This window comes from Salvelinus fontinalis, chromosome 10, assembly GCF_029448725.1.
Source record: "Salvelinus fontinalis isolate EN_2023a chromosome 10, ASM2944872v1, whole genome shotgun sequence".
NCBI lineage: Eukaryota > Metazoa > Chordata > Actinopteri > Salmoniformes > Salmonidae > Salvelinus > Salvelinus fontinalis.
In genome coordinates, this window is record NC_074674.1 from 33,884,668 (window position 1) to 33,911,757 (window position 27,090).

The 27,090-nt window shown below is 42.3% G+C and overlaps 1 protein-coding gene across 3 annotated transcripts in view; it reads left to right on the plus strand.

Annotated features, from left to right (window-relative positions):
* Positions 1 to 205: 205 nt before the first annotated feature.
* LOC129864068 (leucine-rich repeat transmembrane neuronal protein 4-like) overlaps positions 206 to 27,090 on the plus strand; it is a 60,174-nt gene continuing 33,289 nt past the window's right edge. The window contains exons 1-3 of one of the 3 annotated variants that reach the window (XM_055936646.1): positions 206 to 440; positions 726 to 881; positions 23,752 to 25,394. In XM_055936646.1, the coding sequence (XP_055792621.1) occupies positions 878 to 881; positions 23,752 to 25,394 (1,647 nt within the window). In that variant the 5' untranslated portion in view covers positions 206 to 440; positions 726 to 877. Of the gene's footprint in view, positions 882 to 23,751; positions 25,466 to 27,090 lie in introns of all 3 variants that reach the window. The other 2 variants (XR_008761050.1, XM_055936645.1) reach the window with 2 other exon arrangements.

The following is a 27,090-nucleotide window of genomic DNA, read 5'->3' on the forward strand; positions in this document are numbered from 1 at the left end:
TTCATGTAAATCATAATGATGACATACATATAAATAGCCTTCAGTACTCCTCAATGTGTGTGAGTTTATCTTCTGAATCAAGTCGGTAGGCCGATACAGAGTGTTTTGGGAGGAGGAGGTAGAAAGAAACGGGTTGCATTAAACATAAATCGGAAACCATGAGCTGTGTAGAGCAGTTCTTTGACAGAGACATCTGCAGACTAAACTGTCGGTTCCACTGCTGCAGCTCTACCTGATACACACACACACACACAGGCATCAGGGACACAGCCAAGCTCAGGCGCGCGCAATCACGGGCGCACGCTCGCATCAGACTGCACACTACAATGCCAGCCCTGATTTCTCTGCTCTCCCTCAGAATTCGACGATTTCTCTGGATGTTTGTGGCAAGACACCTATGAGGGCATCGACAACGGCTGTTCTTATTCTTTTAGCAAAATGTAGAGTTTTATTTAAACTTTTCATCATGCCTTTAGCATTATCGTTATGTTGTGTATTCCTGCTGTGGGTTAAACCACATCCGAACAAAAATATGAGTTCAGTGCGTCGGTAATAAAATGTCTTTAGGCTACGTCGAAAATAACCTAGATTCATGCCTAACTTGTACGACATTCTGAATATGACTAAAAGTTAACAAATCGTGGATAGCCTAGTCATGGGGGTACACTTGAATTTGGGGTATATAAACTAATAACGTTTGGATTAATTGTTTAACATGAGAGCAGGTGAGCCAGTCTTCGTGTTTGTCTAGTGAGGAGCTGCGCGCATTTCCCGCGGAAAGAACGAAGCGGAGTGTTGGAGAACGGTGGAGAACAGCGAAGTGATCTGTGCTGGGGATTACGCCTCCGAACACCGCATACAAGCCAGGGGCGCCGATATGGGTGAGTGGATACCGTCCGATTTCGAAACGATTGTGGCGGGGACCCGTTGGTACTGTTCAATTTAATAAATTAATAGTCAAGCACTATCTTTCAATCAAGAGCTGATGATTTGAGTCAAGTGAACATTTTTTTCTCACAAGGGTAGAGTGGCTGCAGTCTGCACAGGTAACAGGAGATTGAAGGGTATGAGATGAATATTTTGCCATAATCAAGATTCGAAGCGTAATGGACATAATATGAACCATTATACCACTGTTTAAAAATGCGCATGTGTCTGCTGCTTTTAATTGGAAGGCTATAAAAGGTGTGGTGGACTTGTTTACAGATCATTGGATGTTGCTAATTGCTTAACGATGTATTTGTTAATGTGCAATGCACTAATGCGTTATGGACAGTTTTTGAGATATTCTAGTTCTGCCAAAGTTTTGCTCTGCATGAGGATTACGCTTTTTTTTACTAGGCAAGTCAGTTAAGAAGAAATTCTTATTTTCAATGACGGTCTAGGAACAGTGGGTTAACTGCCTTGTTCAGGGGCAGAATGACAGAATTTTAACTTATCAGCTCGGGGATTCGCTCTTGCAACCTTCCAGGTACTAGTCCAACGTTCTTACCACTAGGCTACCTGCTGCCCCATTGTTAATCCTAATTGGTTAAACGTCTGTTTGGTCTCATTTGTATTTTTTTTCAGTGTATATATATATTTGACCTCTGCCCACCTTAGTCATCCAGTGTGGACCTAGCTGATGAGCTATCCCTGCCAGTCTGCAGCACCCTGGTACAGCCAGTTCTTAGGTTCTAAATACTAAGCAGTGAGGCAGGACCCAGCAGGTCAAAGGGGCAATGCAGTCAAAAACGTTATTTTCTTCTATTTTATATATATTTCCACACTATGAGGTTGGGATAATACTGTGAAATTGTGAAAATTATGATAATGCACATTTAGTGTGAGAGTTGTTTGAAAAGAGCTTCTTTCAGCTTCTTTGGCTGGGTGGCATCACCAGGCAGTATACACTGAGTATATAAAACATTAAGAACACCTGATCTTTCCATGACAGCCTGACCAGGTGAATCCAGATGAAAGCTATGATCCCTTATTGATGTTACCTGTTAAATACAATTCAACCAGTGCAGATAAAGGGCAGTAGTCTTGAGACAAGTCTTGAGACAATTGAGGCATGGATTGTGTATGTGTGCCATTCAATGGGCAAAACAAAATATTTAAGTGCTTTTGAACGGGGGTATGGTAGTATGTTTCAAAAACTGCAACGCTGCTGGGTTTTTCACACTCAGCAGTTTCCCATGTGTATCAAGAATGGTCCACCAGCCAAAGGACATCCAACCAACTTGCCACAACTGTGGGAAGTATTGGAGTCAACATGGGCCAGAATCCCTGTAGAACACTTTCAACACCTTGTAGCGTCCATGTCCTGACGAATGTGTTCCTAATGTTTGGCATATGATATACTCAGTGTAAGTGAATAGACGAATAACAAAGAGTTTTCCCTCCTCTCTGGCAGGTTAGCGTTTTTCGTCATGAATCTTGTTCTGGATGCAGCTCTGCAGAGTGGTTACTAGCTAGCACAGCCACAAAGTCATACAATCATATTTTAAACCTAACCTTAATCTTAACCACACTGCTAACCCTAATGCCTAACCCTAACCTTAAGACCAAAAAGCACATTTTTGTTTTCATGAATTTATACAATATAGCTAATTGTGATTTTGCAGCTGGCCTATCCAAGGGGACATCGCCCAGTTCTGTCTCCAGGACAAGACTCATGACAATAAATGTCCAAATGAAATCGTATTGGTCATGTACACGTGTTTAGCAGATGTTAGTGTGTGTGTAGCGAACTGCTTGTGCTTCTAGTTCTGACAGTGCAGCAATATCTAACAATTGCTTGTACCCAATACACACAAATCTACAGTTGAAGTCGCAAGTTTACATACACCTTAGCCAAACACATTTAAACTCAGTTTTTCACAATTCCTGAAATGTAATCCTAGTAACAATTGCCTGTCTTAGGTCAGTTAGGATCACCACTTTATTTTAAGAATGTGAAATGTCAGAATAATAGTAGAGAGAATTATTTATTTCAGCTATTATTTATTTCATCACATTCCCAGTGGGTCAGAAGTTTACATACACTCAATTAGTATTTGGTAGCATTGCCTTTACATTTTTTAACTTGGGTCAAACTTTTCGGGTAGCCTTCCACAAGCTTCCCACAACAAGTTGGGTGAATTTTAGCCCATTCCTCCTGACAGAGCTGGTGTAACTGAGTCAGGTTTGAAGGCCTCCTTACTCACACATGCTTTTTCAGTTCTGCCCACACATTTTCTATGGGATTGAGGTCAGGGCTTTGTGATGGCCACTCCAATACCTTGACTTTGTTGTCCTTAAGCCATTTTGCCACAACTTTGGAAGTATGCTTGGTGTCATTGTCCATTTGGAAGACCCATTTGCAACCAAGCTTTAACTTCCTGTCTGATGTCTTGAGATGTTGCTTTAATATATCCACATAATTTTCCTACATCATGATGCCATCTATTTTGTGAAGTGCACCAGTCCCTCCTGCATGAAAGCACCCCCACAACATGCTGCTGCCACCCCCGTGCTTCACAGTTCGGTTGGGATGGTGTTCTTTGGCTTGCAAGCATCCCCATTTTCCCTCCAAATATAATGATGGTCATTATGGCCTAACAGTTCTATTTTTGTTTCATCAGACCAGAGGACATTTCTCCAAAAAGTACGATCTTTGTCCCTATGTGCAGTTGCAAACCGTAGTCTGGCTTTTTTTATGGCGGTTTTGGAGCAGTGGCTTCTTCCTTGCTGAGCAGCCTTTCAGGTAATATCGATATAGGACTCGTTTTACTGTGGATATAGATACTTTTGTACCTGTTTCCTCCAGCATCTTCACAAGGTCCTTTGCTGTTGTTCTGGGATTGATTTGCACTTTTCGCACCAAAGTACGTTCATCTCTGGGAGACAGAATGCGTCTCCTTCCTGAGCAGTAGGACGGCTGCGTGGTCCCATGGTGTTTATACTTGCGTACTATTATTTGTACAGATGAACCTGGTACCTTCAGGCATTTGGAAATTGCTCCCAAGGATGAACCGGACTTGTGGAGGTCTACAATGTATTTTCTGAGGTCTTGGCTGATTTCTTTTGATTTTCCCATAATGTCAAGCAGAGAGGCACTGCGTTTGAAGGTAGGCCTCGAAGTAGTTTGTTAACAAGAAATGTATGGAGTGGTTGAAAAACGAGTTTTAATGACTCCAACCTAAGTGTATGTAAACTTCCGACTTCAACTGTAAGTAAAGGAATAGAATTAAGAATATATAAATATGGGGTCTCCCGGGTGGCGCAGTGGTCTAAAGCACTGCATCGCAGTGCTTGCTTGCTGTGCCACCAGAGACTCTGGGATCAAGCCCAGGCTCTGTTGCAGCCGTCCGCAACCGGGAGGTCCATGGGGCGACGCACAATTGGCCTAGCGTCGTCTGGGTTAGGGAGGGTTTGGCCAGTAGGGATATCCTTGTCTCATCGTGCACTAGCGACTCCTATGGCGTGCTGGGCACAGTGCTCGATGACCAGGTCACTAGATGTACGGTGTTTCCTCTGACACATTGGTGCGGCTGGCTTCCGGGTTGGATGCGCGCTGTGTTAAGAAGCAGTGCGGCTTGGTTGGGTTGTGTTTTGGAGGACGCATGGCTCTCGACCTTCATCTCTCCCGAGCCCGTACGGGAGTTGTAGCGATGAGACAAGACACTAACTACTAACAATTGGATACCACGAAATTGGGGAGAAAAAGGGGGTACAAAAATATTTAAAAAATAAGAATATATAAATACACGGACGAGCAATGTCACCGCGGCATAGACTAAGATACAGTAGAATAGTATAGAATACTGTATATACATATGAGATGAGTGCAAAATATTTAAACATGATTAAAGTTACATTATTACAGTGACTTGCATTTTTTAAAGTGGCCAATGATTTCAAGTCTGTGTATATAGGCAACCTGCTCCTCTCTGCCAATAATATCTAGTTTTCATGTTACACATCCCTCCCATTAGGCTCCTCCAATTAAGCCACTCTCTGACTACTCCCAGACACCAGACAGTCCTAGCAAAATTCTTCCTTGAGAAATAATATTTTTCTAAGAAGCTATTGAGATAAAAGAAAACGGCTGCATTGAACCTTTAAACCCAATTACTGCTTCGGCTATCGACTCCTTTAATCAGTGGCTAGAGATAGATTCCTCACGGAGTTATCAGCTGCTGCCGGCCACATCACTGCACATTAAGTTCACTCTAACTCCTCAGTATGGATAGCAGGGGAGAGATAGTCTGACTGGGGCTTTAGGCATACATTTCTACCTACCAATGCCATGGGTAGCTTTTCTGATGGGATATGTTATTCCTACTGATACCTGTGCGTCAAAATGTAAGTTCCAGTGATCTGACAGGCTCCACATTAAGGGTGGAAAGAGCTGTCCCATCTGTCACAAATGTCAAGTGCTGGTATGGTTGCATGACTGGAGGAAGGGGGGTTATTTTGATAGGACCTGATTTTGTCTGTTGAAGCATGATCTTTGTACACCTGGCAGCACTGTAGTCTGGTGGAAGTCCTAGAAATTAGGAATTCATTTGCTTTAATAATGGTGACATTTGACTCGCCTCGTGTGTCATAGCTTCATGTGTCAGAGGAAAGATGGACTGAAATCCAACAAACTAATTGGTTCTCATTAGTAGCACTGGGAAACTTTCATAAATATACTTGCTTCGCTTTGTATGAATTCTGAATGCTTCATACATATAGCAACCTGCATCACAATGAGACAAATCAATACTCACATGAATAACAGCTGTTTTTATTTAACCTTTATTTAACCAGAAAGTCTCTTGAGATTAATAATATTTTTCAATTGAGACCTGTATATCAAGCCCTTTTACCTTTAACTGTGATGGAGCAAATGAAAACAGTTATACTACCTTCTACTTAAAATCCCATCCCTACCCAATGACTGTACAGATCCATTGACGCATGTCTCAAGGGCCTCTTAAGAATTGGTGTGGTGGGAAATGTAAGACCAATCAACATTTCATTGGTGGGTCTTACCTACAAATGACTGTTGAAAACCATGACAGATAGGTGAGAGAAACCATTGGGGCTATAAGATGACATGGTCTAATTGCCAGCTGTCTGATGTAGAATGGTTCCTCTATCTGTCTGCTGCCATGCTCAGTTACTTGTTCCTGGCTCATTGTGCTTGTTAAACAAAGTGTAGTGTGGATGCATGTTTAATCCCCTCCGCCTTGCATGTGTACTAAAACAAGACATGCAGTAACTGCTCTCAGCTTCGTTGAGATCTGGAATCACATATGGCTTAATGTAGCCACCTACTTAATCTCCTACTGGATAAAGTACTTACAGATATGTTCTTTTATGGACATTTTTAACACACTTTGTGGTTGGGATTTCAAAGAAACAATGGAGGGGTCTATTTTTGATTTAGTTGCAATGTATTCCTTATTATTTATTCTAAAGCTTTGTCGTATGAACATAAAGCAAACAGGTATAAAGCATTATGGGGCGGCAGGTAGCCTAATGGTTAGAGCAGTGGACTAGTTACCGAAAGGTTTCAAGTTTGAATCCCCGAGCTGACAAGGTAAAAATCTGTCGTTCTGCCCCTGAACAAGTTAGCAGTTAACCCACTGTTCCTAGGCCGCCATTGAAAATGAGAATTTGTTCTTAACTGACTTGCCTGGTAAAATAAAAAAACTATAATGTGGTTATAATGCATTGCAAAACTTGTCATAAGCATGTATGACCCCCTCATAGATGCTTATAATAAGCATCTATAAAGCTTCATACCTGTCTGCTTTAAAAAAATAAGTTGTTGGTTAAGCTGCAAGGCTGCTCATTGATAATGGGTAATGAAACCCTAGAATTATATATAATCTTTTCATTCTTGTGATTATATTAGCTAATCAGCACTTAATGCTCATAATTGTGCAGTTTAATCTGGGCATTAACTTTTAACCCTTGAGTTGTTTTCTACTGGAATTATGGAATTCTGGAAAATATCGCTTTGCATAATTTAGAATATCATATGGAAAAATGTACCCACTACTATACTATTATATCATCTGCACTGACAAATACTAATAAGCACAGTTATGGCACAGAAACATAAAAAGTTAAATGCAAGCTAGTTCCCCCCCAAAGGTAGTCAAAGAGAGTGCAGAAGGCAGCTCTTGCTCTTCTCTTGAGCCTTCCCCGATATGTTTTTTTCTGAAATAATTTATTATGCTGTGCAAATCCCTTCCCCAGCCTCCCACTCCGATTCCAGGGTTGTGTGTGGGTTGGCCTCTCTCTCTCAGTTCTGCTTCGGCAGGTCAGAGATGTTCCAAATCTGCCTCATTCCAGCCACACAGAATTGGGCGTCAGGTAGCCAAGTGGTTAGAGCTTGGAATAGTAACCGAAAGGTTGCAAGATCGAATCCCTGAGCTGACAAGGTAAAAATCTGTTGTTCTGCCCCTGAACAAGGCAGGTAACCCGCTGTTCCTAGGCCGTCATTGAAATTAAGAATTTGTTCTCAACTGACTTGCCTAGTTAAATAAAGGTAAAAAAATAAATAATAATCATTGAGCTTGGTCCTCGTTGGTCCTCATTTCATTTAAGGCTCTAATTTATGCACTGTAATCCAGGCTGAGTTCCTCTCTCTGATTAACCAGCTCCTATACTATACGTCTAAAGCTCTTGCTGTGCTATACACTCGTAGAAAAAAGGTGCTACAGTATTTAGAACCTTAAATGGTTCTTTGGCTGTCCCCATAGGAGAACTCTTTGAAGAACCCTTCTGGGTTCCATGAAGAACATTTTCCACAGAGGGTTCTACATGGAATCCAAAAGGGTTCTACCTGAAACCAAAAATGGTTCTACCTGGAACCAAAAAGGGTTTCCTTTTGGAAGGAGAACCATTTTGGAACCCTTTTTTCGAGGAGTGTAGCTTTAGCTCCTCTACCTCTGCCTCCACTACCTCTGCCTTTGCTGCTACACTTCTGTTAGCTCTACCTATAAAATCTGTTTTTATCATAAATCAGTCGATTTTATACTGCTCCCTTCTTCTACTGTGAACGGGAATTACAGCTCTCTCCAATTTCTAAATTAATGTGTAAAATAAATGGGTGTAAAATAATGGGTTTAAAGTGTGTAAAGGGTACTTCATTTCAATATTGCAATTTAAGTGTGACCAATTAATCTGTGTTGCATGATGGCAGTCCTGCATTGGTAATATGTCCCAGGCTTATGTGGCTTGAAAGTCTGTTTCATTTTATGTGTCTTAAATCTGAGTGAATACACTCAGTAATGCAGTATATCACATACAGTGCTACTAAGCCAGACCTTGGCTCAGCACTAGTGTTGTCGTGAAACCCGAATGTTGACTTCGATACAGATACTAGGTTTAGTATCACGATACTCAATGCCGAAACAATATCACCAAAAAAATAAAGAAAGCTTATTAGCTAGTCACAGAATAACCACTGGCTTAATTTTTTTAAACATTGCACAATGTTGACTGGTAGATAACTGGTAGAACAACTAAAATAACAAATAGAATATCTTCTACATTCAATTTCTTTAAAAAATATAACGCCATATTAAATAACAGAACACTATTTTTGGGACTCAGAGCATACAAAGTATTTTTATTTATTTTTTACATCAACTGTTTAAAAATGTAATTTGATATATAGCAGGGTTAATTATTTGCTAATCTATGGCCATAATATTGGGTCAAATTACATTTATTAGATCTAAGATTCATTATTCATTACAAATATATGATTTAATGTATTAAATGAAGAGTTTAGTTCCAAAACAACTTTGAAGCTAATTTCTGAAGCTTCGATATTGCAATAGTCTACAATGGATTTTACACAGCATACTACAATTATTTTCAGTGCTTTTCAACTCCCAGGGTGCAATGCCTTCACAGGGCTGCTGGCTGGGTACTGTTAGAAAGGCCAGAGAAACGCGAAGTAGTCTATATACAGTATATTGTTGTCATAGAGAGCATTTCACACAACATTTTTTGTTGTAATCATATTATAATGCTCACATGAATGTCATGCAGAATATACTGTATGTTCATGTTAGTAGCTAGGTTTCCATCTAAATGGCGATTTTCATGCAAATGTTCTAAAATCCGCATAAAAACAAATTTTTCCCAGCAGAGATGTGTTTCCATTAGGGTTGCAAAGGGTCTGAAATTTTCTTGGAAATTTTGCTTAAATTCATCAAAAAAGTTAGCTTATACCAGTGAACCTTTTTTGTGGGATACACATACGGCAATTATGGGTCGTGTTGCATATTTTGGTTAAACTATCCCCAAATCAATGGAATTGCAACCCTCTGCATGCATTCTTTCATCGCATGTACAGCTGATTCTCAAGATCTTGCACACTAATGAGATGCTATTGAGCCCACTGCTACACTGTCTGAGCCAAGGACTACATGCTTTCTGTTAGATTTTGATTACAATACTGGGTGTGGTGAATATATTTTATATGACATACATGATTACATGAACTAGTAAATAGTAGCCTACAGCAAAGTGTGTTCAAATAATTTCTAACTTGTTAACAATTTCTGCTAGTTACCTTTTGCTACCATGTGGGTTTTAGCTTGCTTGAGCCTGCTAACTGAAGAGTGTTAATTCACCAGTTTCCATACATGTTTCATTTTAAAACATTTATCATTTAAAACATTTATCAACAAAAGAGTTGTTTAATCTAACTGCTTAACTATTTATCTGTACATGGAATTGTATTTGTTTTTTTATTACTCCTTTTTAAAATCTTTATAGGAAAATGCCACAGAAAATGCCACACTATCTGATGTGTGAAGACATTTCACTGCAGCTAATGTAGAAGGAAAAGCTGTGTACATTTGCAAATACTGTGCCAAATCATATGTGAAGAATGCAACAAAGATGCAGAATCATCTGGCACTTGGCCTAAAACAATGGATAGACTTTACAAGAGAGCCAAGGAAATGGTTAGGTATGTGAAGGGTCATCAAGTTATAGCAGCAATCTACCTCACCAAGCAAAGTGAGAAGAATAAGAGCACCACATTGAAGCTGCCCAGCAACACCCGTTGGGGTGGTGTTGTCATCATGTTTGATAGTCTCCTGGAGGGGAAGGAGTCTCCAAGAAATGGTCATATCACAGTCTGCCAATATGGACAGCCCCATCAAGAGGATTCTCCTGGATGGTGTATTTTGGGAGAGAGTGGTAAGCAGCCTGAAACTCCTGAAACCTATAGCAGTAGCCATTGCACGGATTGAGGGAGACAATGTCATCCTTTCTGATGTTCAGAGAAGAAATCTGTACTGCCCTGCCCACTTCACTGTTGCTCCAAGCAGAGGAAACTGCAGTTCTGAAATATCAAAAAGAGTGAAGACTTCTACCTGAAGCCCATACACGCCGCAGCGTACAAGTTGGAGCCCAAGTATCCTGGCAAGAGCATCCTGTCTGGTGCAGAGATCAACACGGCCTATGGTGTCATCACTACCGTGTCTCTCCACCTTGGCCTGGATGAGGGCAATGTTCTTGGCAGTCTGGCGAAGTACACTTCCAAGCAAGGGCTTTGGGATGTAGATGCAATATGGCAGTCATGCCAACATATCTCATCAGCCTCCTGGTGGAAGTGACTTTGTGGATCTGAGGCGCTTTCCCCTGTTGCCTCCATCATCCTCCAAATCTCACCAACATCAGCCGCCTCAGAGCGCAACTGGTCCTTGTTTGGGAACACACACACCAAAGCACGCAACAGGCTGACCAATACAAAGTGAGGCTTTTTGAGCCTGACAACGAGCCATCCTCAACAAGGTTGAAAGTGACAGTGAAGATGAGGCCTCAGAGTCTGATGTTCAAGAGGTGTACATTGAGGAGGTCCACAGAGAAACATGGAAGCCTGAGAGGAAGACAACCAAAGCTTTAGTTTCTGGACTATCATTTTAAAGATGTATGTTGAATTTTTTGGGGGAAGATACAATGGATCATTGGGATCATTCAATAATCCCTTTCTTTTGTTGTTCAGTGAAATCATTCCATGTGAAGAGTCAACTCATTTAATTAAAGTTCAATTCATAACTAAATTGTTTTTAAAATTTCTATTGGAAGTGTTGCAATTATCTCTACTTATGATAAGGTAAAAGGTTTTTGTTTCTGTCTCCATATGATATGGTAAATATATCCAATGCAAAAAAAATCTCCATTAAAATTGTATTAGTATTATTCTCATATATTTCCATTAATTCCCATATATTCCCATGAAAATTTTACACCTCTGAATAATCCCCAAAATGTGCAACCCTAGTTTCCATCAAATGTACTTGTTGCGGATAAAAGGCTGTGTGTGATGATGTAATGCACATAAGAGTTTCCGTCGCATTTTCAACTCTACTGATGGTTTTCTCACAAAAAATGTGGCGTTATATACCTAGTGTGCACATTCTGGTATTGACACCTGCATTCTAGCCAATAGCTCGCAGATACAGTGCGGGGTATAAGCCTACGTTATGAGATTTGTCAAAAGGCAGCCAGGCATCGATCATCAAGTCACCAGAATAAGAACCTGGATATTTATTGTAAAGGAGCATCAAGCTCATCACCGTGCACTTTCACCACACTGTGAAGTTCATCATAACTTCTTTCATCTGTAACCTAATAAACTTCATGTTTTCCAAGTCATAGTGGGAGGACCACACACTATATCATCACTTGACTCCAAGTTTACTTCAATATAATGGTTATTATATCAGTATTTGCGTATAAAGGAGTTTCCACTGCCATTTCTCACATATATTAATTTTACAGAGACAAAAATATCCCCCCCTTCTCACACCCAGGTGGCGACAGGCATTTCTGCGCGCTTGGCAGATATCTCAGTTTGGATATCGGCCCACCACCTCAAGCTCAACCTTGACAAAACGGAGGTGCTGCTCTTCCTCCCGGGAAAGGCCTGTCCACTTCAAGACCTCTCCATCACGATTGACAACTCCACGATGTTCCCCTTCCAGAGTGCAAAGAACCTTGGTGTGACCCTGGACAACACCCTGTCGTTCTCTGCAAACATCAAACCAGTGACTCGCTCCTGCAGGTTCATGCTCTACAACATCCGTAGAGTACGACCTTTCCTCACACTGGAAGCGGTGCAGGTCCTAATCCAGGCACTTGTCAATTCCCGTCTAGACTACTGCAAATCTCTGTTGGCTGGCTCCCCACTTGGATCGGCAAGGGGAACTTCACCCTATCTCTTTGAAGAGTATCTTAAATAATAAAGAAGTACCCCCCAAAAAGGTACTTATTTTTTCCCACTTACACTGACCTTGCTGATAAATTTACTTGATACAATTGTGATGTGTTGTTGTCTCACCTAGTTATCTTAAGATGATTGCACTATTTGTAAGTCACTCTGGATAAGAGTGTCTGCTAAATGACAAAAAAAGGGAAAAAATGTAATGTCATACGAACCAATTATCTGTCGGCATTGATCTTTTTTTAATTTAGAAGAATAACGTTACAGTGCAAATGTCATTTGTAAAATAGTTTTTATGTCGTTTTGGAACTAAACCTCACTTGCGCTGCACTGCTTTGTAACACCTCTTTCTTATTTGTTTTGGTGGGCTGGCCCTCATCATCCTTACCGTAGTTCACTTCTGGAGACAGTTTTGTAAACTAGATGCGGGCGAGAGATAATGTTTTTGTTAGAAGTCATTCTGTCAACATTTTCTCCCTTTCTCGCTTGCTCTTCAAAAGTTGCTCTTGCTATGTCAACTGCATGTACAAGTAGCCTGGCTAGCTTACTACTGATCCCCCTGAAAATACTCAGACAAATTACTAGACAGACTCGATCCTCTCAATCTGTATCTGACGTGAGACACATTTGACAGAAGTACTGAAAGTAACAACAATTCTAGTACCGAACCGTTTTTCATGTTCTAGCATCAAAAGAATACCGTGCAACACTACTCAGCATTATAACATACTTTAAGCTGTCTGCTCTTGTGTCGCAAAGAGACACTAACAATGGATGATTCTAGACTGTGGATTCTCTTGCGTCCATTACTTTCCTTATCCACTCACTAACCTTAACACCAGAGACCTTGAGTTAGCCTGGGGTAATGTACTATAAAGGAAGTGTTTGATCTTGCTGTTTTTAATAGTCCTCCATTTTGTTATTCTTTTAACCCCTGGTAACTACCCACTATAGAGGAGAGCATGTTTACATGTATGCAGCAGCTCAGGGTAGAATACCAGAGATGTTCTACTTAAGCAATAAGTCCCGAGGTGGTATGGTCTATGGCCAATATACCACGGCAAGGGCTGTTCTTAACCACGATGCAACGCGGAGTGCCTGGATATAGCCCTTAGCAGTGGTATATTGGCCATATGCCACAAACCACTGAGGTTCCTTATTGCTATTATAAACTGGTTTCCAACGTAATTAGAGCAGTAAAAATCTATGTTTTGTCGTACCCATGGTATGCAGTCTGATATACCATAGCTGTCAGTTAATCAGCATTCAGGGCTCGAACCACCCAATTTTTTATGTTTGATATAAGACTGCTTTCAGCCAATCAGCATCCAGGACCCAAACTACCTGGTTCATAATCACCAGTGGTGGAAAAAGTACCCAATTGTCATACTTGAGTAAAGATACCTTAGTAGAAAATTACTCAAGTAAAAGTGAAAGTCATCCAGTAAATTACTACTTGAGTAAAAGTCTAAAAGTATTTGGTTTTAAATATACGTAAGTATCAAAAGTAAAAGTATACATAATTTCAATGTCCTTATATTAAGCAAACCAGACAGCGCCATTTTATTTTATTTATGCATAGCCAGGGGCACGCCCCATCACTCAGACATAATTTACAAACGAAGCATCTGTTTAGTGAGTCCGCCAGATCACGCAGCAGGGATGACCAGGGATGTTTTTGTGATGTGAATTCAACCATTTTCCTGTCCTGCTAAGCATTCAAAATGTAACGACTACTTTTGGGTGTCAGGGAAAATGTGTGGAGTAAAAAGTACAGAAATTTCTTTAGGAATGTAGTGAAGTAAAATAACAATTTTCAAATATAAATAGTAAAGTACATTTCAGATACCCCAAACAACGACAACGTATTTTTTACTTAATCAATCAAATTAATTTATAAAGCCCTTCTTACATCAGCTGATGTCACAAAGTGCTGTACAGAAACCCAGCCTAAAACCCCAAACAGCAAGCACTTACGTACTTCACACCAGTGATAATCACTGACATTGACGTTTTTTACGGAGCTCTTAACATACAAATTGAGTATCTTATTCTTCATTTCAAAGACACATTACAAATAAACCATTTTGAGCCATGTTATCTTAAGACCACATTTTATTTCCCCATTGCTAGAAGTTTAATGTCCATATTGATTTATACTTATCCAGGAAATCTATTACTGAGTGTGATTGAATAAGTTGTTTTTTTAGACATCCTATACCGTATCTGACCCATGTTATATGCTGAGGGCTTTGGCTATATGCAATATTTTTGGGTTCTCTGAAGTGCTCCACGGTGCAGCTCTCACGGTGCTGGCCGCTCTATTAACATGGGCACTCTGGGTAATAGCCTTTGTGTCAGCGCACCACAAGAGCACTGTGCATTCAAATGAAATATCAACTTGTCGCCCCGCCAAGGAAGATGACAGCTGACTCTGCCGTGGCCGCCAGAATCCAACTCAGTCTTATGAAAGAGCCAACCTCTGTTTTAGATGATTTTAAATTAGTTGCTTTTAAATGAACTGACCTCGGAGGAGCTCGATGCCATCAATTTACAGTATTTTAGCAACAGGGAAAAGCTGGGGGAATTTGGATACCTTTTTATTTGCAGCGCAACCCTGATGTGGTAGCTATGCTTACACCAGAACCTTGTTTCATGCCTTCGACTATGAAAAGAAGGTTCTGTGGAATGTACTAACATTCTGCAACGGCCTTGAAGTAGAATGTTGCGGTTGAAAATGGCATTAGAATAAGTTGAGCTGCCAGTATTCATCCTTTTATGAGATGTTCCTCTCACTGATGATTGTGGCAGAAGTAGAACACTGGGAGGCACAAGCTCAATGTGTTCATCCCAAAATCAGATGAAAAAGTAGCCGTAGTCTCTAAGTGTAGCATTATATCATTGGATAGAGAGGGTGCCAGATAAAAACCTGGCTCAGACTATTTTATGTCATGGTTATGTTAGCTAGGCATCGTGATGAATATAAAATAAGTGTGTGTGTGTGTGTGTGTGTGTGCATGTCTCTGTGTCTGTAAGTCATTGTAGTCCTTTGTCATTGCACCTCTCATGTTCTTTCTTAATTCCCCTCGGTATGCCTACAGAGGCAGGCAGGGGCATAACAATTTGTTTTACTCTATTTATCTAATAGGCTTGTTGATTAATCTCTGTCAGGCAAGTGGTTTCTAGAGAGCATTAGCCCCACCTTGGAAAGGTGGACTCCTGGCAGGCCCTATATTATGTCAGATCCATGTGATAAGGGAAAATCAGGTTACGGCTGAACAGGATGTCACGTTTAATGACCAGTAATGACCTGATGATCAATCTGAGACGCGTGGCCACGTCTCTCTGCCAGGCGCTCTTTAAAAGCCCTAGACACTAGGGTGGGTTTTATCGCTCCACGTCCGTTCTGAGATCTATGTTGTGCCGACGTGTGCTAATTAGCGTAGCCGTCATGCGGAGATGTCAATGAGCCCAAAGCATGAGGTAAAATGGTCCTGCCCCAGATTATATGTTACATCTGGGGAATGTTCCCGGAAGTCCAGGTGTGTCTATTGATTTCCTCCCTATGGAGCGGCACGTGTGCTCATGCAAGCCACCAAATGGTGTGTAAGTGATCTAATAGGAGAGAGGGTTCTCTGTAGGCTTTCGGAGGGACATGCTAACCGTACCAATGGAATTACCATTTAGTTGAAAGTGATGAGTCTGTAAATTGCAGTGGATGCTTGGCCAGCTCTGTTGGTGTACTCTTAATGAAGGTGAGGGCCCTGGCATACTGTATTGGTTTAATGACCTCAGGGCTTCATTTACACAGTATCTTGAATCATCATTTCCAATACACAGTTTGAATCATAATTTCAGAAACTGCAAGAAGTATTGGAGGCTGCGTGATTTTCTCTCAGATGAGTTTTTCCTCCAACTATGAGTCAGAGAATCATGGGAAAAGAGATTATAGGAGGAAATTGCCTCTCCTGTAATGGATTTAATTTTGATGCCTCAGAATATCAGGATTGTTCGGGGCTGCAATGGGTGACTGATCAAATGCAGCCTCAAATTGGATACTGATCATTTTGTGACCATACTTGTTAGTCAGAGTTTAAACAAGTTTACATGGGTGAAAGGCAACTGAAAGCCAGAACCAAAGGACTGTGAGATGAAGGATAAAACAAGGCATCAGCGCATTTATTCATCCAAACCAAGTAAGAACTCTGATCAGAGTCGTAACAGGCTACTAACAGGCTTCTGTTTCTTCATGTCTAGTGCATGTCCAGTTCTGTTACTAACACCACTGGACACGAAGAAACAGAAAGATCTTAATAGACACTAAAGCCAATGTACGGCAATAGTCTGTCCTCTCAAACCACCAAGGTCAGAACATGATCAAATACTGAGGGAGCACAAAATGTAAATGCAATTCAAAGCCCAGACATGTACTGCATTTAAAAAAACATGACATCATGAAAACAATACATCTTTTCATCAGTGAGCTGTGGTTATACCATATAGGTTAGGACATTTCAAATCAGAGATTGATATTCCATTGGAAAAAGGAAAACCTGCACTTACTGGAAATAGTCTTTAAGTTTAATTTTCTTAAACAGCTGCAAAATACTTACTATGACTGTGATATGTGGTTGTCTCACCTAGCTACCTTAAAATGAATGCACTAATTGTAAGTTGCTCTCTGTAAGTGTGTCTGCTAAATGACTTAGAACATAAATGTACATTTTACATTTAAGTTTCAATATTCAATAGTTTCATTGTGCTCAAGTCCAGGGCATGATATCTAGCATTCATCAGTGGCATGGTGTGGTAATTAGGACAGTCAATAGATAATAGTTGCACCTTTATGTCCTCACGGATATCGAGTGAGGAACACTGCTCTAGAAAATTGGCTGCTCTGATCAGGGGCCACATTAGACTTGTCATACCTTCATACTGACATTTTGCTATCTCAGGATACTCGGTAATACCGGCACTGAACACAAGGGGTGCTATTTTCAAACCCCACTGTGCCACTGTAATCCGAAGATTAGCAACACTAACAAGTACATGTAAAATTCTATAGCGAATGCTAGCTAAATGCTAAAGAGCGCATTGCAATCATTTTATACAGTCTCTGACAAACTATTTGCAGGACAGACATCCCAGCTCCTAAAGTTATACAAGGAACAAAAAATGCTACTCAGAGTTTGCTGCATGCACAAAAAAATATTAGACAGCAAGGAAGGTGATTCCCTGCTGTTACCAAGATAAGCTTGATTTTGCAAGAAGCTAACCACTTAGCTAGACAACTAGCTACTAAATAAGCAAACCAAATGCACAACTGCAGAGCATTTAGCACATTTTAGACCGTTAACTTAATAGTTAATATTCTATACTGTAGGTAGATCACCTGGCGTGTGCTGCAGTGACTGACTCACAAGGATCTGGTCTGTTGTCCTTGTGTGCTTGTAAACAAACACCATGTGACTGGGGACTACCGGTAGGGTTCAAATTTAAAAATTATGTGATAGGTGAAATGAAGAACGCAATCTGCTTTATCTCCTAACGTATTGCACTGTAGGTATTTACATTAAAAGTAGCTACAAATATTAAAATACATTTTTTAAACTTCAATTAAATAGTTTAAATGGTATTGAAGGTCTTGAAAAACTATCCCATTACTATTTCCAAATACCCTGGTATACTGTATATACCGCGGTATACCGCCCAAGCCTAGGCACCATGTCAATGTACTGTACAGAGCATCTGATCTCACACGCAGTCTTCCATCCGTAGACTACAGACCTCCTTGATAACTGAAGCAGCAATTCAGCTGAAGGGGCCACTTCATGGACACACATCAGTGCTCAAGGGAATCCAATGACATGTCTGAGGCTATAATCCTTAATTTAATCACAAAGCGGGCATCCCGCCACTGTTTTGGTATAAATCTGAGAGATGGGCCTAGAGAAATGTAACAACTTTCAAATTCATAGACAGAGCTATGGATGAAAGAACTGTAATATACACATTCACCCTGTTTCTAGCTCCTAGACAACTTTGCAGTATTTGTTTTGTGTTTTTTCTTACATTATTTGCTCAGAACGTTACTTGTATTATTACCTAAAGCTGAAAATAACTTTTGGATATTAGATCGTGGTCACTTACCAGAAATTTGAGCAGAAATTCGACTTCCCTGAACTGGACCCTTTGTTTGAACTTCCCGAGGCAGCTCTATTCATCCCGGGGACTGCAACGAAACGCTGACGCCGGAAAAGAGGAAGAAGAAGTAGGGCCCTAGTCAGACTCAAGTGGCGTGCATATCATCCACCACTTCTAAGTACATTACTCGCTAACGTTCAGTCCCTGGACACTAAAGTAGACGATCTCAGGGTGAGGATCTCCTTTTATTTATTTTATTTATTTAATCTTTATTTAACCAGGTAGGCAAATTGAGAACACGTTCTCATTTACAATTGCGACCTGGCCAAGATAAAGCAAAGCAGTTCGACACATACAACAACACATAGTTACACATGGAGTAAAAACAAACAATAATAGTCAATAATACAGTGAAAAAAAATAAGTCTATATACAATGTGAGCAAGTGAGGTGAGATAAGGGAGGTGAAGGCAAACAGATATATGTATAAATAAATAAAATATAAAAAGGCCATGGAGGCGAAGTGAGTACAACACAGCAAATAAAATAAAAACTAAAAAACACTGGAATGGTTGGTTTGCATTGGAAGAAAGTGCAAAGTAGAGACAGAAATAATGGGGTGCAAAGGAGCAAAATAAATTAATAAATAAATACAGTAGGTAAAGAGGTAGTTGTTTGGGCTAAATTGTAGATGGGTTATGTACAGGTGCAGTAATCAATGAGCTGCTCTGACAGCTGGTGCTTAAAGCTAGTGAGGGAGATAGGTGTTTCCAGTTTCAGAGATTTTTGTAGTTCGTTCCAGTCATTGGCAGCAGAGAACTGGAAGGAGAGGCGTCCAAAGGAAGAATTGGTTTTGGGGGTGACTAGAGAGATATACCTGCTGGAGCGCGTGCTACAGGTAGGTGCTGCTATGGTGACCAGCGAGCTGAGATAAGGGGGGACTTTACCTAGCAGGGTCTTGTAGATGACCTGGAACCAGTGGGTTTGGCGACGAGTATGAAGCGAGGGCCAGCCAACGAGAGTGTACAGGTCGCAGTGGTGGGTAGTATATGGGGCTTTGGTGACAAAACGGATGGCACTGTGATAGACTGCATCCAATTTATTGAGTAGGGTTTTGGAGGCTATTTTGTAAATGACATCACCGAAGTCGAGGATTGGTAGGATGGTCAGTTTTACAAGGGTATGTTTGGCAGCATGAGTAAAGGATGCTTTGTTGCGGAATAGGAAGCCAATTCTAGATTTGACTTTGGATTGGAGATGTTTGATGTGGGTCTGGAAGGAGAGTTTACAGTCTAACCAGACACCTAGGTATTTGTAGTTACAGAGAGACAGACGACAGGGACTGTAACATACTCTGTTTTACGGAATCATGGGTCTCTCCGGATATATTATCCCCGGGACAGGAAGAACAAACATTCTGCGAAAAAGAAAGGCAGAGGGGTTTGTTTCATTATTAACAACTCATGGTGTGATTGTGGTAATGTACAGCAATTCAAGTCCTTTTGCTCTCCGGATTTGGAATACCTCACCATCAAATGCCGACCACATTACCCATCAAGATAATTTCTTTGGTCATTGTCACTGCCGTGTATATTCCTCCCCAAGACAACATCACAATGGCTCTAAAGGAACTACACTGGACTATGTGCAAACTGGAAACCATGTAACCTGAGGCCATATTTATTGTAACCTGGGACTTTAATAAACAAAATCTGAGGAAAACGCTACCGAAATTCTATCAAGACACTTCCTGTCCTACACGCGCATCATGGACTGAATCATTGCTACTCTCTCTTCCGGGATGGCTACAAGGCCCTCCCTCGCCCTGTAGCCATTGCATCCATTCTGCTCCTCCTCACCTATAGGCAAAAACTTAAGCAGGAAGCACATGAAGTAAGGACTGTACAACGTTGGTCTGACCACTCGGAATCTATGCTTCAAGATTGTTTTGATCATGCGGACTGGGAAATGTTCATGTCGCCTCTGAGAATAATATTGACGTAAACACTGACTGGATTCAGCAGGAAGTCGATAGAGAATGTTGTTCCCAATCAACCAAAAACTGTGGATAGATGGCAGCATTCTCCCAAAACTGAAAGTGTGAACCACTACATTCAACCATGGCAAGGTGACTGGGAACATGGACGTGTACAAACAGACCATCTATGACCTCTGTAAGGCAATCAAAGAGGCAAAACCACAGTACAGTACAGTACCAGTCAAAAGTTTGGACACACCTACTCCAGTTTTTTAACACTATTTCTACATTGTAGAATAATAGTGAAGACATCTGTCATCATGAAGTGCTTTGAGAGGCTAGCTAAGGACCATATCACCTCCACCTTACCCGACACCCTAGACCCACTACAATTCACATACCGCCCCAACAGATCCATGGACGTCACAATCGCCATCACACTGCACACTGCCCTATCCCACCTGGACAAGAGAAATACCTTTGTAAGAATGCTGTTCATCAACTACAGCTCAGTCTTCAAGCCCATCATTAAGCTGAACCCCCTAAGGGTCTGAACCCCTCCCTGTGCAACTGGGTCATGGGCTTCCTGATGGGCCGACTCCAAGTGAAGAAGGTCGGCAACAACACCTCTACTACGCTGATCCTAAACACGGGGGCCCTACATGGGTAAGTGCTCAGCCCCCTCCTGTACTCCCTGTTCACCTATGACTACGTGGCCAACTCAATCATCAGGTTTGCTGACGACACAACAGTGATAGGCCTGATTACCAACAATGACGAGACAGCCTATAGGGAGGAGGTGAGACCCCTGGCAGAGTGGTGCCAGAAAAAACAAAAACAAAGGAGCTGATCGTGGACTGCAGGAGAATGCAGAGAAAGCACGATCCCATCCACAGGGCTGCAGAGGAGAGGAAGCACTACCATCTAAAAAGGCAGAGACAGTACAGATGCATCAAAGCTGGGACCAAGAGACTGATAAACAGCTTCTCAGCGCCTTTTCAACCACAGGAAGCTGAAGAAATTCATTTTGGCCCGTAGACCCTCACAGACTTCTACAGATGCACCATTGAGAGCATCCTGTCGGGCTGTATCACCGCCCAGTATGGCAATTGCACCGTTCGCAACCGCAGGGCTCTACAGGGGGTGGTGTAGTCTGCCCAATGCATCACTGGGGGCACACTGCCAGCCCTCCAGGACATCTACTGCGCTCTGTGTCACAGGAAAACCAAGTAGATCATCAAAGATCTCAGCCACCCGAACCACAGCCTGTTCACCCCGCTACCATCTAGAAGGTAGAGACCAGTACAGGTGCATCAAAGCTGGGACAGAGAGACTGAGAAACAGCTTCTATCTCCAGGCCATCAGACTGTTAAATAGTCACCATTAGCCGGCTTCTGCCCAGTACCCTGCCCTAAACCTAAGTCACTGTTACTAGCCAGCTACCACTAGGTTCTCTACCCTGTACTTTAGAGATTGCTGCCCTATGTACAATGAGTCATTGAACACTGTTCACTTTAATAATGTGTACATACTGTTTTACCCACTTTAAATGTATATACTGTATTCTAGTCAGGGTTCATCCTATATAACTACTGCTGTACACACCTTTTCTATACTGTTCATACACACCATTTTATATATATTCCGGACTCTGACATTGCTCGTTCTGATATTTCTTAATTTATTCCTTTTTACTTTTGGATTTTGTGTATTGTTTTGGATTTCTAGTTATTACTAAACTGTTGGAGCGAGAAACACAAGCATTTTGCTACACTTGCGATAACATCTACAAATCTGTTTACGTGATCAGTAAATTTGATTTGATTTGACCATCCATGATTTCAAAATGATAGTTTTAACCATGTTTTAAGGCTATACAGTGTTTGTTTACTTTTACATTGTTTACAAACATTGTGGTAAAATAAGCTTTTATTTTGGCTTCTCATGGTGTGTGACAGTTGAACTAAACTCATGAGGCATTTATAAGTTATATTATTCAAGAATCAATGGGTATGGGGCCTCCCAAGTGGAGAGGAGTCACTACAGACCTGGGTTTGATCCCAGGCTGTGTCACAGCCGGCCGTGACCGGGAGACCCATGAGGCGGCACACAATTGGCCCAGCGTTGTATGGGTTAGGGGAGGGTCTGACTGGCCAGGATGTCCTTGTCCCATTGCACTCTAGTGAATCCTTGTGGCGGGCGACTTCGGTCGCCAGCTGTACGGTGTTTCCTCTAACACATTGGTGCGGCTGGCTTCCGGGTTAAGCGAGCAGTGTGTCAAGAAGCAGTGCGGCTTGATGGGATTGTGTTTCGGAGGACGCATGGCTCTCGACTTTCAGCTCTCCCGAGTCCGTACGGGAGTTGCACCAATGGGACAAGACTAACAACCAATTTGGATATCACGAAATTGGGGAGAAAAAGGGATAAAATAAAGAATCAATGGGTATATATCATTATACCCCCCATTCTCTCTAAGTTGTTCCTTCCACTCTCAAACCATCCTAGAGTACCCCTGCCCCCATATGTTCCCTAGTAAGTGGTTCCTTCCACTGCCAAACCAACCAGGCCAGAGACTAGAATAAGAAGCTGTCAGGTCGGAGTGTGTCTAAGGAGAGAGCTCAGCTGAACAGCCCCATCCTGTTGCTACCTCAGCCTGCCTGCACAGCCGTTTTGCTCACAGTCACTTCACGCTGTCTTTATGTGCAAAGGGACGACATCACACAGCAGGCAGCAATGTGTCTCAATTAGAGCTAAATCTACGGGTGTTCTTGTTTCCCAGCAAACGGTTTAAAATGGGGACAACCCATTACTGTCTGCTGCACAAAGAGAACAAAGAAAAGAAAGAATAGGATTAAAGCTTTGAATCACAGAGGGGTTGAGAGGAGTGTTATTTGTAGGGTCTTGTCTCCTGTTTATCAGGGCATGTGCTTAGTCTGTGTAATGTCTGCTTCAGCATTAGAAATGTAAAAGCTGTAACAGAAGACAAAGACCCCTGCACAGGTTTACCGGGGTGAAAAGAGAGCACACCAGTTACCCAAAACAAACATTGTGTGCGTGCACTTTGTCATAGCAAATGAAGTAGGCATGTTTTTTTAACTGCTGTCTATCAACAGACCCTGAAGGTATGGGATAGATAATGTACTCATTTCTTGTACATCAATGTAAAATTGATTACAACGAGAATCTAAAAACATGATGTATAAGTGTTTACTTACAGTATATGTATTCATTTCAAATCAAATATTTTTTACAATGTACGGAGCGTTCTTGAATGTGGCCATGATAAACGTACTCTAATTTAACTACAATTATTAGTATTTATCCTTTTATGGGTATTTCCATGGATCAACATTAGTAAAAATTCCTCTCTAACATGCCTGCTTCTTCTCTCTCTCTGTCTCTCTATCTGTAGGTTCCAGGCTGTGTGATGCACGACCGGCGCACCCCATCCTCCTCCTGCTCCTCGTCCTCCAGGCCATGCTGCCGCTCTGCTCTGGTGAACGCACCTGCCCTCACAGCTGCCGTTGTGAGGGGAAGATAGTCCACTGCGAGTCTGCTGGCTTCTTGGACGTCCCTGAGAACATCTCAGTGGGCTGCCAGGGCCTCTCTCTTCGCTACAACGACCTGCACACGCTGCTCCCCTACCAGTTTGCCCACCTGAACCAGCTCCTCTGGCTCTACATGGACCACAACCAGATCTCTTCTCTAGACAGTCGGGTCTTCCAGGGGGTTCGCAGGCTTAAAGAGCTGATCCTCAGCTCCAACAAGATCTCTCAGCTCCACAACGCCACCTTCCACGGGGTGCCCAACCTCCGCAGCCTGGACCTATCCTACAACAAGCTGCAGGTGCTTCAGCCGGGGCAGTTCCACGGCCTGAAGAAGCTGCAGAACCTCCACTTGCGCTCCAACGGCCTCACCTTAGTCCCCATCCGGGCCTTCCTGGAATGCCGCAGCCTGGAGTTTCTGGACCTGGGCTACAACCGTCTCCGGGCCCTCACCAGGACCACCTTCCTGGGGTTACAGAAGCTCATGGAGCTGCACCTGGAGCACAACCAGTTCTCCCGGATCAACTTCTTTCTGTTTCCACGTCTTGCTAACTTGCGAGCGCTCTACCTGCAGTGGAACCGCATCCGAGCAGTCAACCAGGGCCTTCCCTGGACTTGGCACACGCTGCAGAAACTGGATCTGTCTGGCAATGAGATCCAGACCCTGGACCCTGCCGTGTTCCACTGCCTGCCTAACCTCCAGACCCTCAACCTGGAGTCCAACAAGCTGTCCAACGTGTCCCAGGAGGCAGTGTCTGCATGGATCTCCCTGAACTCTATCAACCTTGCAGGTAACATGTGGGACTGTGGGACAGGCATCTGCCCCCTGGTGGCCTGGCTGAGGAACTTTCGTGGCACTAAAGACACGACCATGATATGCAGCAGCCCAAAGCAGCTCCAGGGAGAGAAGATCATGGAGGCTACGAGGAACAATGGAATTTGTGAGGAAACTGATTACTTCCAGACAGAAACCCCTTCACCAACCCCAGATTTCATTGAAACGACATCTGACCCAACCCCTGCTCCCACCAGCCCACTTCCACCCCTGCCTCCACCTACCACCCTGGCCCCCCTACCCCCACCTCGGCCTCAGTCCCCCCCCCGGCCTACTTTTCCCAGCCGGGTAAGGATTGACCCCAGAGACTCCCCTCCACGGGCTCCGCCCTCCCTCCGCAGCCTGGTGGTGACTCAGCCCCCAGAGCCGGAGCACATGTCCTTCCACAAGGTGGTGGTGGGCAGCGTGGCACTCTTCTTCACCATGTCACTCGTCCTGACCGTCATCTACGTATTATGGAGGCGCTACCCGAATGCGGCACGGCTCCTGCAGCAGCGCTCCGTGGTGGGCCGCAAGCGGCGGAAAAAGAGCCCGGAGCCTGAGCAAAACCTGAGCTCCCAGCTGCAGGAGTATTACATGAGCTACAATCCGGCCGCCTCCCCGGAGGGCTTGGAGGTGCTGGGCAACGGGACTGGCTCCTGCACCTGCACCATCTCCGGCTCCAGGGAATGCGAGGTATGACCCGTCGCATCAGCCTTTAAAAACAAAACCCAAAAAGCAAAAACACAAAGGCTCAAGAGAGAGAGGTAAATCCTTTTTCAGGCATGAACTGTTTAGAGAGACTTTGAATCAGGGCTAAGCACCCTTGACTCTTGGTTCATAACATGCTCAACCTAGAACTTTGAATGTTTCCAATTATTTCTGCAGTTTTCATTCATAAATTGAATTGGACACTGGAAACATGAAAATGACATTTAGAACCAGGAGGCAACGGTAACCTAGCTCAGGTTCAGAGAGCTACATTATTGCACTGCCACAAAATACCTTTTGTTCACTTTTTTGTTTGTTTAGTTTATTGGTCAATCAGCTTATTTTTGTTCAGCGTTACACTTCAGCAGCGTTTTGAAGCACAATTCTTAATCATGCTTGCACACTGTTCATGTTTCAAGGTCTCACACAAGTCATTGCTACGACATCATGGCATGGCTCACTGGATGCTTTGATATACAGAACCAGTAAAAGTTTGGAGGCACCTACTCATTCCGGGGTTTTTCTTTATTTTTTACTATTTTCTACATTGTAGAATAATAGTGAAGACATCAAAACTATGAAATAACACATATGGAATTATGTAGTAACCAAAAAAGTGTTTAACATATCAAAATATACGTTCGATTGTATGTTCTTCAAGGTAGCCACCCTTTGCCAAGATTGTGCAAAGCTGTCATCAAAGCAATCTCTCAACCAGCTTCATGTGGTAGTCACCTGGAATGCATTTCAATTAGCAGGTGTGCCTTGTTAAAAGTTAATTTGTGGAATTTCTTTCCTTCTTAATGCATTTTAGCCAATCATTTGTATTGTGACAAGGTAGGGGTGGTATACATAAGATGGCCATATTTGGTAAAAGACCAAGTCCATATTATGGCAAGAACAACTCAAATAAGCAAAGAGAAACGACAGTCCATCATTACTTTAAGGTAATTACTTGAACGTCAGTCAATGCGGAAAATTTCAAGAACTTTGATAGTTTCTTCAAGTGCAGTCGTAAAAACCATCAAGCGCTATAATTAAACTGGCTCTCATGAGGACCGCCACAGGAATGGAAGACCTAGAGTTACCTCTGCTGCAGAGTTCAAGTAACAGACACATCTCAACATCAACTGTTCAGAGGAGACTGCGTGAATCAGGCCTTCATGGTCGAATTGCTGCAAAGAAACCACTACTAAAGGACACCAATAATAAGAAGAGACTTGCTTAGGCCAAGAAACATGAGCAATTGTCATTAGACCGGTGGAAATCTGTCCTTTGGTCTGATGAGTCCAAATTTGAGAGTTTTGGTTCCAACTGCTGTGTCTTTATGAGACACAGAGTAGGTGAACGGATGATCTCTGCATGTGTGGTTCCAACCGTGAAGTATGAAGGAGCAGGTATGATAGTGTGGGGGTGTTTTGCTGGTGACACTGTCAGTGATTTTATTTAGAATTCAAGGCACACTTAACCAGCATGGATACCACAGCAATCTGGTTTGTGCTTAGTGGGACTATCAATTGTTTTTCAACAGGACAATGTAGAAAATAGTAAAAATAAAGAAAGACCTTTGAATGAGTAGGTGTGTCCAAACTTTTGACTGGTACTATATATGTGTTTGTTTGTATATGATTGTATGTGTTTATTATGTGTAGTACACTATGTGTGTGAGTAAGTGAATAGG